Below are 15865 nucleotides of genomic sequence, written 5' to 3' on the forward strand. Positions count from 1 at the left end.
GATATGTTGTACAATATGTGATGGGATTGGTTTAATTTTGTACAATTGGTTCCTCATTGGCGTGCTGCCTGCTCACACCTTCTCCCCTCCCCCCCCATTCCTTTTCTACCTGGTTGTATTCTGCCAATGGTTCCCCTGGGTTCCCCTGGGTTCCTTGTAAACTACATATTGACCTTAACTTACCTGTGCATGGGCATCCTGAGGACTCACCAGTTGCACCAGGCCTCTGTAGGGTGCAGGGTTTAGCAGGCCTTCCCCGATGTGGGTTGGCCATTGGGACAAGCAGTCCCAGGAGGTGGTTCCTAGATTACCATATTGTAAATATTTATCTGTGTACCTTTGGTGGTGTTGAATGATATAATTGAGAATACTTAACAAAAGTTTTCCTTTATTTGTTGGGTGCTACTTTCTGAAATCCTTACCTGTATATATTGGATAAGAATAGTATGCATATTTAACCCTGGCCATGACACTATCCATGCCTTCACCTGAACAGTGGGAGTACCTAGTAACCAGTGTCCCTGCCCAGCAAACTGGGTAGGTGCTGCAGGGTCCCTGAGTGGAGACCTTCCCCTTACAATCAACCTGGCAGACCATTATAAAACTATTTACAGGATTTAATTATTTACAAGGTAACATATAACCAATACAATAAAACAAATGTTACACCGCATGACCTGGTGATGGTGGTTTAAGGGTTAATGCTTCTTGGATACACATTACATTAGGATAAGGTATACACATTACCCACGATAAATAAGGAACCAATAGAGAAATACATTGATACTGCAACTAATAAACCATCAAGAACTTAGTCACGCAGTCTATAATTCGTACACTGTATACCGAGGACCCTTGGCTGTGTGTGCAACTGGCACAGGACTGTGTCTCTGACCCTGCACAGGCTCTGTGGGCACTCCCTGGTGCTGGTGTCCCTGGCATGAGGTCTCAGTGCAGCAGGCGGTGGCTCCTCCCCTGCCGTCCATGCAAGAAAGCTGATTTGTGCCTGTGGCAGAAAGCCACCTTGGTTTCTCCCCAAAATCTCTGCCCTGTGACTATGTGATTAGAGGGGCCAGCACAGAGGATTCACACCTCAGCCTCTTTAGGTAACCTGAGCTGGCTGCATTCTTGAGGGAGGGGGGAAACCTGCTCCCTCTGCCTACCGGACTTGCATCAATTACCTGGGTGAGGGGTTTCTACCTGGGGAGCTGGAATCTGCCTGGTAACAGGTGATGTATTTCAAATTGGTTGGCTGACAGCCAACTGGAGCTGACTTCCACTGGACCAGGTGAATGAGGTCAGAGGGGCTATATAGGTTGGAGGGGGGGAGAAGGCTTTCTCTCTTCAGCCATGAGGTGAAGCAGCAGCAAAGCAGGGGAGACAGAAAAGCCTTACCATCTGGACCTAGCTCTCTCTCTCATCCCAAGACTCCAGAGGGGAAACTGGAGAACTCTGGAAGATGCTTGTGAGTAAGCTACTCAATCGGATTAGATATTTAGCTGGCAGTACCACAGATGCATAATCAAAAGGCTACCTCAGCCACACTGTTTGCTCTTTAGGATTTCTAAGATATTGCTCAGTCCTGTACCCTAGTTTCTTCTACCCCTCGTAATCAATAAAGTTCTCCTTTTTGACTGGTGTGGGAGACTTATTGAGGGGTGGGTCTAAATTAGGCCTAAGAGACCCCTTAAGTCTGCGGACTAAGGGAGACTTTGCTTTTTTGCCCCCTGACTTGGGGAAGTGCCCCAAGTGCCTGTACCGGGTCAAGTACCCGTCGGACTATTAGGCCTGTGTTTCCCCAAGAACACAGGGCCGAGACAGTCCCTTCTCGTGGTGGTGGCAGCGATGTTACCCCCAGACTAGCAAGTGTGCTCTGGGGGAGGGGTCGGCCAAGCATAAGATTTCATAGATTTCATAGATTTCATAGACATTAGGGCTGGAAGGGACCTCGGGAGATCATCGAGTCCAGCCCCCTGCCCAAAGGGCAGGAAGTCAGCTGGGGTCATAGGATCCCAGCAAGATAAGCATCCAATTTACTCTTGAAGGTGTTCAATGTAGGTGCTTGAACCACCTCCGCTGGCAGACTGTTCCAGACCTTGGGGGCTCGGACAGTAAGAAATTCTTCCTTATGTCCAGCCTGAAACGGTGCCCATAGGGAGGCATTCGGAGTCTGGAAGGTGGTCGGGCGCAGGGAGGTGGGCGGCTCAACGCAGGAGTGCCCCCTACTGGCCCGCCACAGTGCCCAGACCCCTTCCCTAGCTCAGCAGGAAGCATTGGGTGGGCTGCAGGTTGTAACAGTTTCCCCTGCCAAGCACAGCCACATAGCACCCTGCCCAGCTCACAGTGCACCACCGCCCTGGGCCTAGCCTGGCCTGGGGGTTCTGGTGGCTGGAGCAGTCCCTACCCCTCTAGCCCAGGGATCCCTCCAGCACCTGAGCCTGCCCCTCTCTGGTGCCTTCTCACTAACAAGGGAAAAAAACAGGGCAGTCTCAAGCAGTCTCCCCCTGGTCCTGTGTCCCCCTCTCCTGCTGTGCTCACCCAGACACACAGGGGCTTGCAGGAGGGTCTTCCCAGGTTTGGAGTCTCCTCACAGGCAGCTCCTCTCTTGTCCTGCCCCGCAGGGCTCGGAGGCGAAGGGAGGGAGAACAGACACGGTGCAGCACTTTCAGTGCAGCCTCTCGCTGCTACTTCTGCAGAGCTCTGCCAGGGGCTCTTGGGGGAGACAGCCACAGGGAGACCCTCTCCCTGGTCTCCAGCCTGTCTCCCACCCCCTCTCTCTCCTTTGTTCTCCCCATTGGGAAAACTGCCCCCCCTTTTAACCAAGGCCCTCAGCCAATCCCAGGCCAGGGCTCTTCTGGGCCTTTTGCTGAGGTTTCTCATTCAAACTCTGCTGGGGTTACATCACCCCTCCCACTTCCAAGAGGGCTACCTCCAAAACAGCTTCACTCACCCTTGGGGCAAGCGGTGTCCCTACTAGGACAAACTCTGTTTCTTCACACGCTGTCCCTCCACAGGGCAGACCTTCGTTCATTTCCCCTACTTCATTCATTTCCCCCGTCATCGACTGTTGATAATTCTCCACCACCACCACCACTTCCCTTATTGCTAAGTCCCTCTGCTTCTGATCGCTGCACCCTTCCTAGAAACCTTTCAGCCCTCCTCCTCTGCTTGGGAAATGCTGGTATACAGGAATTCATATGGGCTATGCCTAGATTACCTTTAATCTCTCCACCATTCTCTTTGCCCTCTTTTTCCTTGCTCTCTTTTCATTTTTGTGGCTAAACAATCTTTTGCTAACGGTTTCAATTTCTATTTTGATTTTCATCATATCCCTTCATGTCCTGACCACCAGGATATAGCTTTGCATTACTTGTAGGCTCTCTTCTTACTGCTCATATCCTTTTTTGAGGTCATGATTCATCTAGTCTGGCCTGGAGCCCCTTCCCCCTCCTTGTTTGAGGTACAGGTATATTTTTCCATCTTTGACATAAAGGAGTTTCAAGCTTTCTCCACATTCAAGTCCCTGAGCTTTTTGGTCCAGCTGAGTTCATTAATCATACATGCACATCACTTCTTGACTTTGAATACACTTTTCCATTCATCCATTAATAGCACCAGCATGTCATTTGATCTATATGTGCATGCACAACACAGCCTCCTTACAAACATTAACAGACTGAACCCTGGAAATACTAATGAGGAATGAAACTCAGGAGTCCTGATTGTCAGCCCCCTGTTCTGATCCCTAGTCCCCTCTCTCTTCCCAAAGCAGAAGCAGAACCAAATCCTGAATCCCAAGACACAGATAACCTCCAGCACCATTCATCCCATGGGATGTCATGCACAGGGTATCTGCTAGCTATGGCACAGAAACCAAAGGGAAAAGGCCACTCACCCCACAACCATGCCAGGAGAATGGGGAACCTTGTGATCCTAGCTCCAGCACTGGCAGCCACGCTTCTGCAGTTGCAACATCCAGCCATGAACAGGAGACACCCGGAAAGCCCCATGGAGCTTGGGGAGGCCTGTCTCAGCTTGGTCAGGGACCTCCAGTCCAGCAATGGGCTTGCTGTCACAATCTCAGGCTGAGAGGGCTGGAGAAGAGGCAGGGAAGAGACTCAGGGTGCAGGGTACACGAGGGGAATGTTAGTGTCTTATTCAGAACCATCCCCTTTGCCCTGCTTTGTGGCAATGCACTGGGTAAGAGAAAACAAATCTGTAAAAAGAGAACTGAATCTTGTGCCTCAGCTTTTTTCTTTGTGCTAAACAAGGACATTTCCGTAACTTTCTGGAAACCACTATAACAGCTGGTTCTGCAGCAGGCAATGGACTGGGGTGACTCTATGGGCTGGATTGCAGGGGTTGTTACAAAAGACCCTGCACTTGCAGGGGGGGCACCAGTGCTCCCACCTGCCCCTCCGCCCATTGCCTAAGCAGCGAGCCCAGCCAATTGGGGTGCACCAGTGCTTTCGGGGGGTGCATGTGCACCCCTGTACACCCCCTACATGTCACCACTGATCGTGGGTCTTGGAATATGGTTTTTGGTTTTAAAATTGCCAGCTCCCAGTGTCATGGGTCAGTATGAAAATCTCAGCTTCCACTGCTGAAGGAAGTGGAAATCCAGGCCCTGCTTGAAAATTAGACCCCTCTCCACTCATACACCTCATGTCGAACACAGAGGCTGGCAAGTATTTATTTTTAAAATCTCATGATGTTTCAGCTAATCGCATGGACCTGGTAGCCTGACTCGCCATTTGGGAACATGTGGTGTGTTGCAACGTTACGGTCACTTTGTCCTGTCTAGAGCCCACAAGGCAGCGGCACACATGTCTGGATCATTAGTTACACTTGCTGTGGGAGGTGTGCAAAAGGCCAAGCTGGGTGGCAGGCTCTCACATTACACCTTCCATCCTGCTCTAGGCATAGCCACAAGGTCTGCATTGGTTTAATGAAGTTGTCTTAAAATCTCATTTAAACCCTGCTTGTGCCAGTTTGGTATATGTGCAAGGCATGTAGCTGCTGGGGATAGAAGGCGCATTGTGAGACGGTGTTTGTTCTAATGCTCCTACCTAGCATGCTCCCAGAGCTATGGCAGAGAGCACTTTACCAGCTGCTAGGCTAGAGCACAGACTTTCAGGTGATGATGACTTAGGGCTGGCTACTGGATTTTCAATGTGAGTTACTTTCCTAGGGCTGAAAGAAGAGGAAGCCAAAAGGTACCTCTTCACCCTGCGGCTGTGTCCCGGGTTAGAATCATAGAAAAGTAAGGCTGGAAGGGACCTCAGAAGGTCATGTACTCCAATGCTTTGCTGAAGACAAGATCATGCCTACGCATACCATCCCATACAAATGCTTGTCTAGCCTATTTCTAAAACTGCACAAAGAATCCTGCAGGAGTATCAGCACACTTTGGCCAAAATCCTCAGCCCTGCCTGCAGCCAACACCCAAAGCTTCTGTTTTGTCTTGTTCACATTTTTCCAATTCGTTTACGAGAACACCATATGGGACTTTGTCAAAAGCCTCCTCCAGATGCTTGCAGATGGACTTTCTTAGGATATACTCCAGTAGCTTCCCAGGTATTGAGGTCAGGCTAACTGGTCTGTAATTCCACATGACCTCCATTTTTCCTTTTTCAAAGAGAAGCACAATGTTGGCTTTCCCAGTTCTCTGGCACCTCCCTGTCCCCAACGACTTGATAAATATTATTTCCAAGGGCTCCTAGGTCCTGTTTGACAGTTCCTTCAGTACTCTGGGATGAAGTTCATCAGCCCTGCAGACCTGAAGTCATTCAAACCAACCAAAAGTTTGCTAATAGTCTCTTTCATTATTGAATCCCTCAATGTTAGGGACAAGGTTAAAGGCAGAGTCTACCACCCCTGAAAATCTCATCGAAATTGGACAAAAAAACAACAAAGGTATAGATACGTTATTGTTTCCCCATAGGGTATAATGGGGAAACAATAAAATATCTATACCTTTGTTGTTTTTTGTCAGATTTGGATAAGATTTACAGGGATGGTAGACTCTGCAGAGAGCATAAAGCCTGCCAGGTTTCAAGACAATCAATATAGGGTCTTGGGGGGGAACAGCACCCTAAGTTCTTGAAAGCAAAACTCATGTCACGTCTAGGCATTACAACACAGCAGGGTGAAAACTGCAGGGGTGGCAGCCTCTGCTGAGGCTACAAAGCCTGCCAAGTTTCAAGAAGATCGGTGCAGGGGTTTGGTGTCAACAGTACCCCAAATAGTCGAAAGCAAAACACCTGTCACATCTATGTGTTACAACACAGTGGGGTCAAAACTGCAGGGCTAGTAGCTCTTGCTGAGGCCACAAAGCCTGCCAAGCTTCAGTGCAGGGGTTTGGGGAGAACTGCCCCTCAAGCTGCAGACAAGCAAAACTTGTGCCATGGGTGACACTGCGTGTGTTAAGGTGCAGCGGGGTGACAGCTGCAGGGTGCAGCATCTTAACACAGGCAGTGTCACCCATGGCACAAGTTTTGCTTGTCCGCAGCTTGGGATGCAGCTCTCCCCAAACCTGTGTCTACGTTGCCACCAGGGCTGCATGTGCTGGTGGCCAGGCACCATGGTGAGCAGGGCTGTGTGGGCGGGCAAGCGAGGGGCTGTGGTGCAGTGGCCACCTCGCTCCGGTCCCCACTCACGCAGTGCTGGCTCGTGGGGCTGTGCTGCTTGGGGGTGGCATGGGGGGGAAGGGGGGATTGTCGCTCCCTGCTGCAGTGGCTGCCTGCACCCTCCCAGGGGCCATTTGCCTTCACCGCAGGGAAGAGCGGAGGAGCGGAGCAGCCCATGTTCCCCTGAGGCCTTCCCCTGCCAGAAGCCACCCTGGGCAGACCAGGCCTGAGACCCTGCCAGGCTGGAAACTGGCTTCGCTCCCGCAGTTTTGCCATCCCCCATCTCACGCATTGGCTGGGCCCCAGCTGTGCCTGCCCAAGCACTGCCAAGACTTTGGGCAGTGGTGTTGCTGGTGTGGGCAAGGCCTGGGGAAGCAGTGGCATAGGCAGCCCCTTGGCCTGCGTGAGAGTACTGGCTACATCGGTTTGGTCACATATTTTAACACGGCTGTCAAATTTCTTCTGGTGCTGCCTTCAAATGGTGGTTGTAGTAGGCAGAAGGGGGGCCCCAGCTGTTGGGATGGCTGGTCCAGGACATCATTTACTGTAGTTTGTCACTAGCTGAGCACAGGTGGGGGTTTATGCCAGCTTTGCCTTATTTCAGGCTTGTCCAACATACCGCCCGTAGGGTGATAAAATATGAATATGGTTTGCTGGCCCACTGGGTGATAAAAAGTTCATGATCTGGCCTCACATTCAAAAAGGTTGGACACCCTTGCTTTAGTCTATCCTCCTGTGGCACCATGCCTACTACGTCCTTATGTTGGTTGAAATGCAACTTTTTGAAATTCAGACCCTTATTTCTGCTGACTAAGACCCTTAGTTCTGCATTCTTCCCTAGTCTCAGGACAGTAAATTCTATTACACTGTGATCATTTCCTCCCAAGTTTCCCATCACCTTCACATCCTCCACCAATTGTTACCATGTGGCTTGCACAAGATACAAAACAAATGAATCCTTAGTCATATCCTCAACTTTCTCGAACAGGAAGTTGTCCTCCAGTTAGGAACAAGTTAGGAACTTGCTCAGTATTTTGTGTTTGGCTGAAGTATTCTACCAGAAGATATCCAGAAAATTGAAGACCCCCATCAGTACCATCTCACAATTTTTGGATCATTTTGTCATCTCCTTGAAGAGTGTCTCATGCACCTCTTCCTCCCAACTTGGCAGTTTATAAATCCCCACCATTCTATCACTACGTGTATAGAATGTGTGTAGGGGTGTGCAAGACAGGCCCTATTCGATTCAGATTCAGCCCAAATCAGGGACAGTGATTTGATTTGTTGATTTGAATCACTGTCCCCGATTTGATTCGGCATATTCTGAATCTGAAGATTTGATACTGATTTGGAGAATCAGTGATGTGGACATAGACACAGCTTTAAAAGTTTTTTCTACCTACCTTGAAGTAGCAGGTGTGGCTTGTGATTGCTGCGATGCTGGGGTGCATGGAGCATCCCACAGGAGTGCGAGGAGGTGCCCTCCACGTGCTTGGCGGTGAACCCAGAAGTGGACTGGAAATACTTCTGGTCCACTTCCAGGTCTGCCAGGGAGTGCGTCGGGATCCACCCCTCAGCCCCAGGAGGCAGCAGTCACTAAGCTGGTGGACCCAGAAGTGAATTGGAAGTGTTTGTGGCCCACTTCCAGGTCTGCTACCGAGTGTGCTGGGGAGCCATCTGCGCTTCTGTGGGATACTCCATGCACCCTAGCATCACAGCAGTCATGAGCCGCCTGCTACCTAGGGATATGTAGAAAAAACATGTAAAGCTGTGCCTGTGTCTGAATTGCTGAATCTTTCCAAATCTCTCTGAATCAATCTGGAGTGTTCCGATTCTATTAGGAGAGATTAAAGGGTCCCCTGATTCAATTCAGATTCAGAGATTCAGCTATCAAATCAGGCCAAATCTCCACCAAATCAAATCAGGGACAGAAGCTTCATATAACCCTAAATGTTTGTATATTTTTGATGTACACGGTATCACCATCATTTTTCTCCCAGGGCTGTCATTCCAAAATGCTCAGTGTTGATGTTCCAGTCATAAGAGTTGTTCCATCGAGTCTCCATGATACAAATCGGATCATAGTTTTCTTCACCGACTGTGAATTCTAGCTCATCTTGCTTGCTCCCCATGTTCCTTATATTTCTATGCATGCAGCAGAATTATTTTGCAGTTTGATCTATTTCTTTCCCTCTTGCATCTCTTTCTGCTGACTTGTGGCTCTCTGGCCCTTCCCCTGAGTTGAACTGCTTTTTTCATCCCCTATACATGCCTACAAAGATATCTTTTAAACTTCAGGACTTGCAGTCACTACCCTTCCTGGCTGTTTCTTGTTTACAGCATGCAGGGTCAGCACTGTAGTGGAGACACTGAGTGCTGAACAGGCTATTTCTAAAGGCCAGTGTGGCCAGAGAGGCTCAGGAAAGGGAGAACAGGGAAGAGCTTTTTTGGCCATAAGCCAGAGTTCCTGTAACCCAGCACAACTCCAAGCTGCAAGGGTACCCAGAGAATTAATTCTCTCACCACCCTCTTTAATGCAGGAGGCTACAGTTCCCCAAACCTTATATCATGTTGGTATACATTGTGGGAGACACCTCCACATGGGTCTGCACAAACAGTTTTTAGCCCCTAAACTGCTGCCTCTCTTCTGGAATCTGGATTGGCTGCTATCTCCTCCTAGGCATCTGCTCATCCACCTCACACCAGACCCCTCACCAGTGTAAATTGACAGAGCTCTATTGACTGCAGTAGATTGTATCTGCTTATTCACCTGGGGTAGCATTATGTCTGGAAATAAGGTTAGGGTTTAGATTAAGTGTAAGTTTTGTCCTGAGGAAGATACCATCTGGGGATAGAGCTAAAGTTAGTGAAGGGGCCAGATCTACAACTAGTGCTAGGATTAGTTCAGGGCTTGAGTGGATCTAAGATTCTGAAATGGGGGGTTGTGACAGGTACGCCTCTTGGGGGTCCATCTACTAGTGACCCTGCCTATCTATTATGGGTCAACCGCCCACCTTCTCACCTGCCATGCCTTGTTGTGAATTGATTAATTAGAAGACGTTAATTAAACAGGAGGCTGCCTATTTACTGCCCCAATGCAAGGGGGTGCTATCTGCAGCTCCTTTCCTCCCCTACACCGCAGTCCAAGCCTCACAGATGGTACTCAAATCATTTAGTCTGGGCCTTATTCTACTCTGGCCTCCTTGTCCTCCCTGGGCTCTCCATGGCACTGACTCACTCCATGCCCACACTGGTGCTTGTCAATGCTGTCCCCCCTGCGGGCTTCTCGCTGCTCCCCTCTTTGGGGTTGGGGTCTCCACATTGCTGTGGGTCCCCTATGAGGCCTCCTCCAACCCTTGATAGCCTCACTCAAACCTCCAGTTCTAAACAGCAAACACAAGACACAAGCCCCTAGGCTATAATGTAAAACCTAAGCCGCCCGGCTAAAACATCATTCAATCCCTACCAGGGAATTCTCCATCCCATAACAGCAATCAGGAGCTGCTTGTGCAGTCAGGCTTCTCCTCTTTGTTTGCTCTGGCAGAGCTCCTTCTCCCTTGGCTGCCAGCAGGGAGCTGCCAGCCTGGCCTCAGCCCTGGGGTTTAAATGTGAGCCAGGCCCTGCTTCTTCCAGTCAATTGACCGCTGGCAGGCGTGGGTCACCAGCTAACTCTGGCCATCCTGGCAACCAGCAGCTGGGGCTTCACACTCACTGCTAGGGCTCTTTTCCTAGCAGTTTCCCCTCTTTAAAAGGAGCAGGGCACCTAAGTGCCCTGCAACACAGGTCTAGATGATGTGGTATACTATGCCATAACACAACACACATACTTCTTCAGTTACAGAAAAACTAGAGGATTTACTAATATGCTGGGGCCCAGTGCTGTTATTCAGTTTAAGATCAAAACAAAACCAAACACAACTTTATCTGAATATGCACAATTTGCTAGATTATATATAAGGTTTAAAAATGAAATGAACTCGACAGAAATAGTCAAAAGATATTGTTTGGTAGTCCTGCAGTCATTATAGTTAAATATGCATCTCTGTCAGGGACCCTAGAAGGCAGCCCAGCCTGGACTATTGCCTAGGCAGCCATACCTGCCTTGGGTCTATGACTGGCCAGTTTTGCTCCAACAAGTTTTGCTCCCAGCTGCTTTCCTGAATGGCTGCAGAGAGCTCAGTCTCCCCACTTATTCCCATCTGTGGCAGCAGTCACCCAGTCAACACCCAGTGCTGGCATTTGCTCCTAGTGATCACATTAGGTATTCATCACAGATACATGATTTACTTTGGGCAAACAAAAGTGTGCAGCAGCTGTAGGGAGGCAAGCCACCTGGCAGCTCTACTGCCCTCAAAAATTTTTTTTGAAGTGTGAGAAGAAGGGGTACCTGGCAGGGGCATGCCAGGGTAAAAGGAAGCACCTGGCAGGGGCATGGACAGGGAAAGAGAACTGAGCCCGGGATCAGTTTCCCTCCTAAACACTGTGATTGGGCTGTGTAGCAGGACACTAAGCAGGAAGCCCCAGAGTGAGAGGGGGGTAGCAGGAAGCCCCAGAGTGAGAGGGGGGCAATAGAAAGCCCCAGAGGGACAGAGGGGCAGCAGGAAGCCCCAGAGTGTGGGGGGTGCAAATTACAACAAGGTCCAGATCAAACCACATCAGTATTATCTGCAAGGCTTGGGCTGTGGTGTAGGGAAGGAAAAGGAGCTACAGATAGCACCCCCTGGTACCGGGGCAAATAAATGGGCAGCCTCCCACTAATTAACATCCATAAATTAATCAAGATCAAGGCGTGGCAGGAGAGAAGGCAGGCAGTTGGCCCATAACAGGAGGGCGGAGTCACCGATAGACAGACTCTAGTAGAGGTGCTCCTGTCACAGGCTGGGGAAAGGACCTGAGCCTGATAGCTCAGTTCCCCTCCCCAGTGTTAGATCGGGCTGGGGCTGGGGTTGGGAACTCAGCCCAGCTGGACTGACTTTCCATCCCCAGCCTAACTAGTGCTGGGGAGAGGAACTGAGCAATTGGGCTCAGTTCCCTTCCCCAGTCCCAGGCAGCAGCACCAGCTTCCCTCCCTCATCTGGTAGGCAGATAGGGGCCCGCAGCCCTGATGTGCCTGCCAGATGAGAGAGGCTGTTTCGAGCTTCCCTATTATAGCTAATGGGTGAAACGTCAAAACAGCATTGAAACAGCCTCACTGTTTTGACGAAACAAAACAGAACAGCTGTTTTGAATCAAAATTAAATTTGAAACAAAACGCTGTTCCATGGAACCCTCGAAACTCAAGTCAAAATGGAACGGTGCTGTTTTGCACAGCTCTACCAGAGATGTCATCAGTTACCACCCCCCCAATCAGTTGCAGAGATATTGGAGAAGCAGAGCAGTAAAGCAGCAGAGGATTTTTTAGATGAACAGGAAATCAAGCATTCTGAGGAGGCAATAGGAGCCTGCTTGAGGGAGGAGAATAGCTCAAACATCAGTCGCAATGCAGATCTATAAGAAGGATATCTTACTGGATTTTTAGTGGTAGTTTTAACATTGAGTGTGAGAAGTGTTTTTTAGTAGGAAGCAGTGAGATGGGGTGGAACCCTTCGCGGCCTGGGTGAATGCAGATATCTTGCATTTGCAAGTGGGGCTGCCAGGTAATCTGGACCATGGCAGTTTTGCAAGGAGGTGGTGGTGGGGGCCGTCCTGGTAGTTGGGTAATCATGGGAATAGGATGGCAGGGGTGGCAATTTTAATCAGAAGCCCTCAGGTGAAAATGGTGAGAGTAGAGGGGGTGATTAGTGGCAGACTTTTGCACATAACAGTGGAGGAGGGTGAAACAGAAAGAGAAGTTCTTAATGTGTACATCCCTCTGAGGAGAAAGGCCAGGTGCCAGCCCTTTAGGATACTGGCAATTTGAGTGGTAAGTGGAAGGCCTTGGGTGTTGGCTGGGGATTTAATCTGTATAAGTGAGGTGAGAGAAGGAGAGTCTGGGGCTTGGATAGCTCAGAAAGGCTGCTTCATAACATTTTAACCCTCATTCATTCTCATGAAACCATAACTATTGTTGGTCTCATGGGGTAACTTGTTGCCCCACCTGCATGAACAGAACGGAACCAGTGATAACAGTATAAATGTACCAAAAATGATTTATTAAACATACAGATTGTTTGAAAGAGTATTTATGATGATTTGAACCCAAAATATTATTTAACTAGAACTATGAACAAAATTTAAACTTTTTTTTAGCGTTTCAAAACATGAATGAACAATTTGGTAAGTCTGCAGTTCACACTGTTTTCAAGCAATTACTTCCAAAAATATTTCCTGTTTTAACTAAATATTGCAGTGATGTACTGTGGTGCACACAAGCAAATCACTTACAATGTTTGCATCACTTCTGGGTTTTGTGGTCACCTGTCCTTGGACAAAAAGCACAATGTCCACTCATACTTGCAGAAGGTTCTACTGAGGTGTGTTGTGGCAATTTGTAATTTAGGGCAATCATACCAGATTTGACGGACTTAGACAGATTACATGTATCCATCATTCTTTGTTTTATTTGTCCATCAATCAACTGTTCTGCAAGCTCCTGCAAAAAAAAATGCCGTCTTCTTAAAGGTGATGTTTGCTTCCAGCTTGCATTGCGGTCTAGCCAAATGGTAAGGCTGGCAATGGCAGCCACATCCAGCATATTGAAAACTAGTATCATTGGCCACCTGTTGACTTTCTGTCTGCAGATGGTCATACAGACTAAGTGGTCAAGGGTAGCCACCTCACCCTTGTTTTTATCGTAATCATGGATGATGTCTGGCTTTCTTTGCTCTCCACCCACTGATAGGTTATGGTTTGTGCTTTACAGCAACCATACAACTTTGGGTTTCTTTGGAACAAAGGAAACTAGGGCAAGTTCCCCATCAAAAGCAAAAATGGATGAAAAAAGTTTCCCTTCTTCGATTTGCTTGTATTCTGTTTGGGATATCGGCTTTGTTTTTCCAAATCATATCCATATAGGTCAAGTCCTCCTGTAGCAGTCTTTCTGCCAGGTCAGTACTTGTGAAGAAATTTTCACCCACAAAATTCCTTCCCGTCTTGTACCAGGGATGAACCAGTTTATCAATGACTTGGGTACCAAGATTACCTTGGCGTGGAGCTTCTGGTTGCTTGTCTCAGTAGGTGTCTCCAAACAAGGGGAATGATGTTGCTGCATCACAGCACTACCAAATTTTCAAGCCATATTTGGCAGGCTTGCTGGGCATATACTGTCTGAAGGGACAGTGACCCCTGAACACAATGAGCTACTCATCAACCGTCAGGTGTATTCCTGGAATATGCCACTTCCTGAGCTGCTCCACAAATTGTGTCCAAATATCTTTGAAGGCAGCAAGCTTGTCCACTGCTCTCCTTTCTTCACATGTCAGTTTGATGTGAAATCTCAGGTAGTTGGCAATTTGACAGAAGCATTTAAACTCATGATGGCACGGAAGCAAGGATGCCCGGTTCGTTGCTCCCGCAACTCCTCCAGTGCCTCATGACCACCATTGTATAGACCACTCAGCAGTAGGCCTGTGCGAGTGGGCAGGTATTCAATCCGGCTTCAGATCCAGCCACCTCAGATGTCAGTGATGTGATCTGGAGCTCTGGATCGGTTTGCCACTTCAATCCGGCTGAAGGTGCTCTGCTTTGGAGCTGCCTCAGAGATCTGGCCATAGGGTGTAATGGGGGACCAATGAAATATCTATAACTTTGTTGTTTAGTTTCAGATTTGGGTGAACCTTTTAGGGGTGGTAGCCTCCGCTGAGAGCATGAAGCCTGCCAAGTTTCAAGAAGATAGGTGCAGGGGTTTGGGGGGAACTGCACCCCAAATTCTTGAAAGCAAAACTCATGTCAAATCTACATGTTATACTGGGGGGGGGGGTGAAAACTGCAGCGTTGGTGGCCTCTGCTCAGGCCACAAAGCATGCCAAGTTTCAAGAAGATATGTGCAGGGGCTTGGGGTGAACTGCACCTCAAGCTGCTGACAGGCAAAACTTGTGACACAGATGGCCCTGTGCATGTTAAGGTGCAGTGGTGCAGGGGCCCTGCCAGGCCAAGAAGCCTGCGAGCTGTGTGTGTATCTCGCTGGGGCAGTCTGTCTTCTGGGGCCATGTCAGATGACTGGCGGGTTGCAGTGTGCCAGAACTCCACTGTGCATATTGAGTCCATGAGTTTCTGTACCTACTACCTAGGAGGCTGATGAAGTGCAGTTCATAGGCCCAGCTCTAAAAAGTGGTTTGTACATTCAAACGAGCACCTAGCCTCATCACCAGAACTGAAGCCAACTTCCTACAGCTCAAAACACAAAACCTGCCAACTATCACCAGTACCCCCACAAGCTGCACACCAGAATGTATCCAAGATAACAAAACCCAACTACCTGTGGGGTATACCTGTGGGGGTATATTCCCCACCAAAAAAGCACCTTGCCTCCAGTTTCTCAGGCCTGATCCTGAGAGGGAACAAATTACAATGCAAACCACTTTTCAGAGCTGGGCATATGAACTGCACTTCATCAGCCTCCTAGGTAGTAGTTAAACTCATGGACTCCATATAGACATTGGAGTTCTGGCACACTGAGATCTGCCGGACATCTGACACTCCAGGCACCTCTGCACTTTTACCTGAGCTGCTACATCCCTTTCCCAGCTATCCCCCACCCCAGCCTATCCCTCATGCCCTGATGCCTCCATTTCCATTTTCACTGACTGGCTTTCTGGCCTGCATTGCGGGCCAGGCCAGCCTCTGGCTTCTTCACTATTCCTTCCGTACAGGACCAACTGCAGGTACTTCCTCAGCCTGACAAAGGGGTTTTCAACCCTAAAGCTGGCATCCTGGGCAGCTAAGCTCAGCTTACCAGGAGCCTCACAACTGCATTTCAACCAGCAAGCGTCAGGCCTGTCAAAGATGGGCAGGTCTGGGCGTTCCCCAGCCAGGACTTTGTGCATGCTTGTGTTAGCTGGAGGTTATGGCGCCTCCTACCCACTTTTCACCAGGATATTGTTGGTCCTAGCATTTATGGGGCTGCCGCGCCACCAGCAGTCTCACCAGGCCTCTCTCCACTGGCATGGTGCAGTTTTAGTAGTCATGCCAAGGAGCTGGGGCCTCCTCCTTCCCCATAGCCCCAATCCCATACCTCCAAGTTCGTCAGGGACATGTTCTTCCCCTGCAGGCTGGTGATGCAGTTAGTACGCCCTCCAGCTGAGAGCGGGGCATTACTT

At 49.1% G+C, this 15865-nt stretch overlaps 1 protein-coding gene across 1 annotated transcript in view; it reads right to left on the reverse strand.

Annotated features, from left to right (window-relative positions):
* Positions 1-4156, reverse strand: part of LOC149864358 (scavenger receptor cysteine-rich domain-containing protein DMBT1-like) — a 68136-nt gene extending 63980 nt beyond the window's left edge. Inside the window, exon 1 of the mRNA XM_090049526.1 lies at positions 3896-4156. Coding sequence (XP_089905652.1) covers positions 3896-4010 — 115 coding nt within the window. The 5' untranslated portion in view covers positions 4011-4156. The remainder of the gene's footprint in view (positions 1-3895) is intronic.
* Between the last annotated feature and the right edge of the window lie 11709 nt (positions 4157-15865).

The sequence above is a fragment of the Crocodylus siamensis genome, chromosome 5 (genome assembly GCF_052110815.1).
Source record: "Crocodylus siamensis isolate JL-2025a chromosome 5, ASM5211081v1, whole genome shotgun sequence".
In the NCBI taxonomy this organism is placed as follows: Eukaryota; Metazoa; Chordata; order Crocodylia; family Crocodylidae; genus Crocodylus; species Crocodylus siamensis.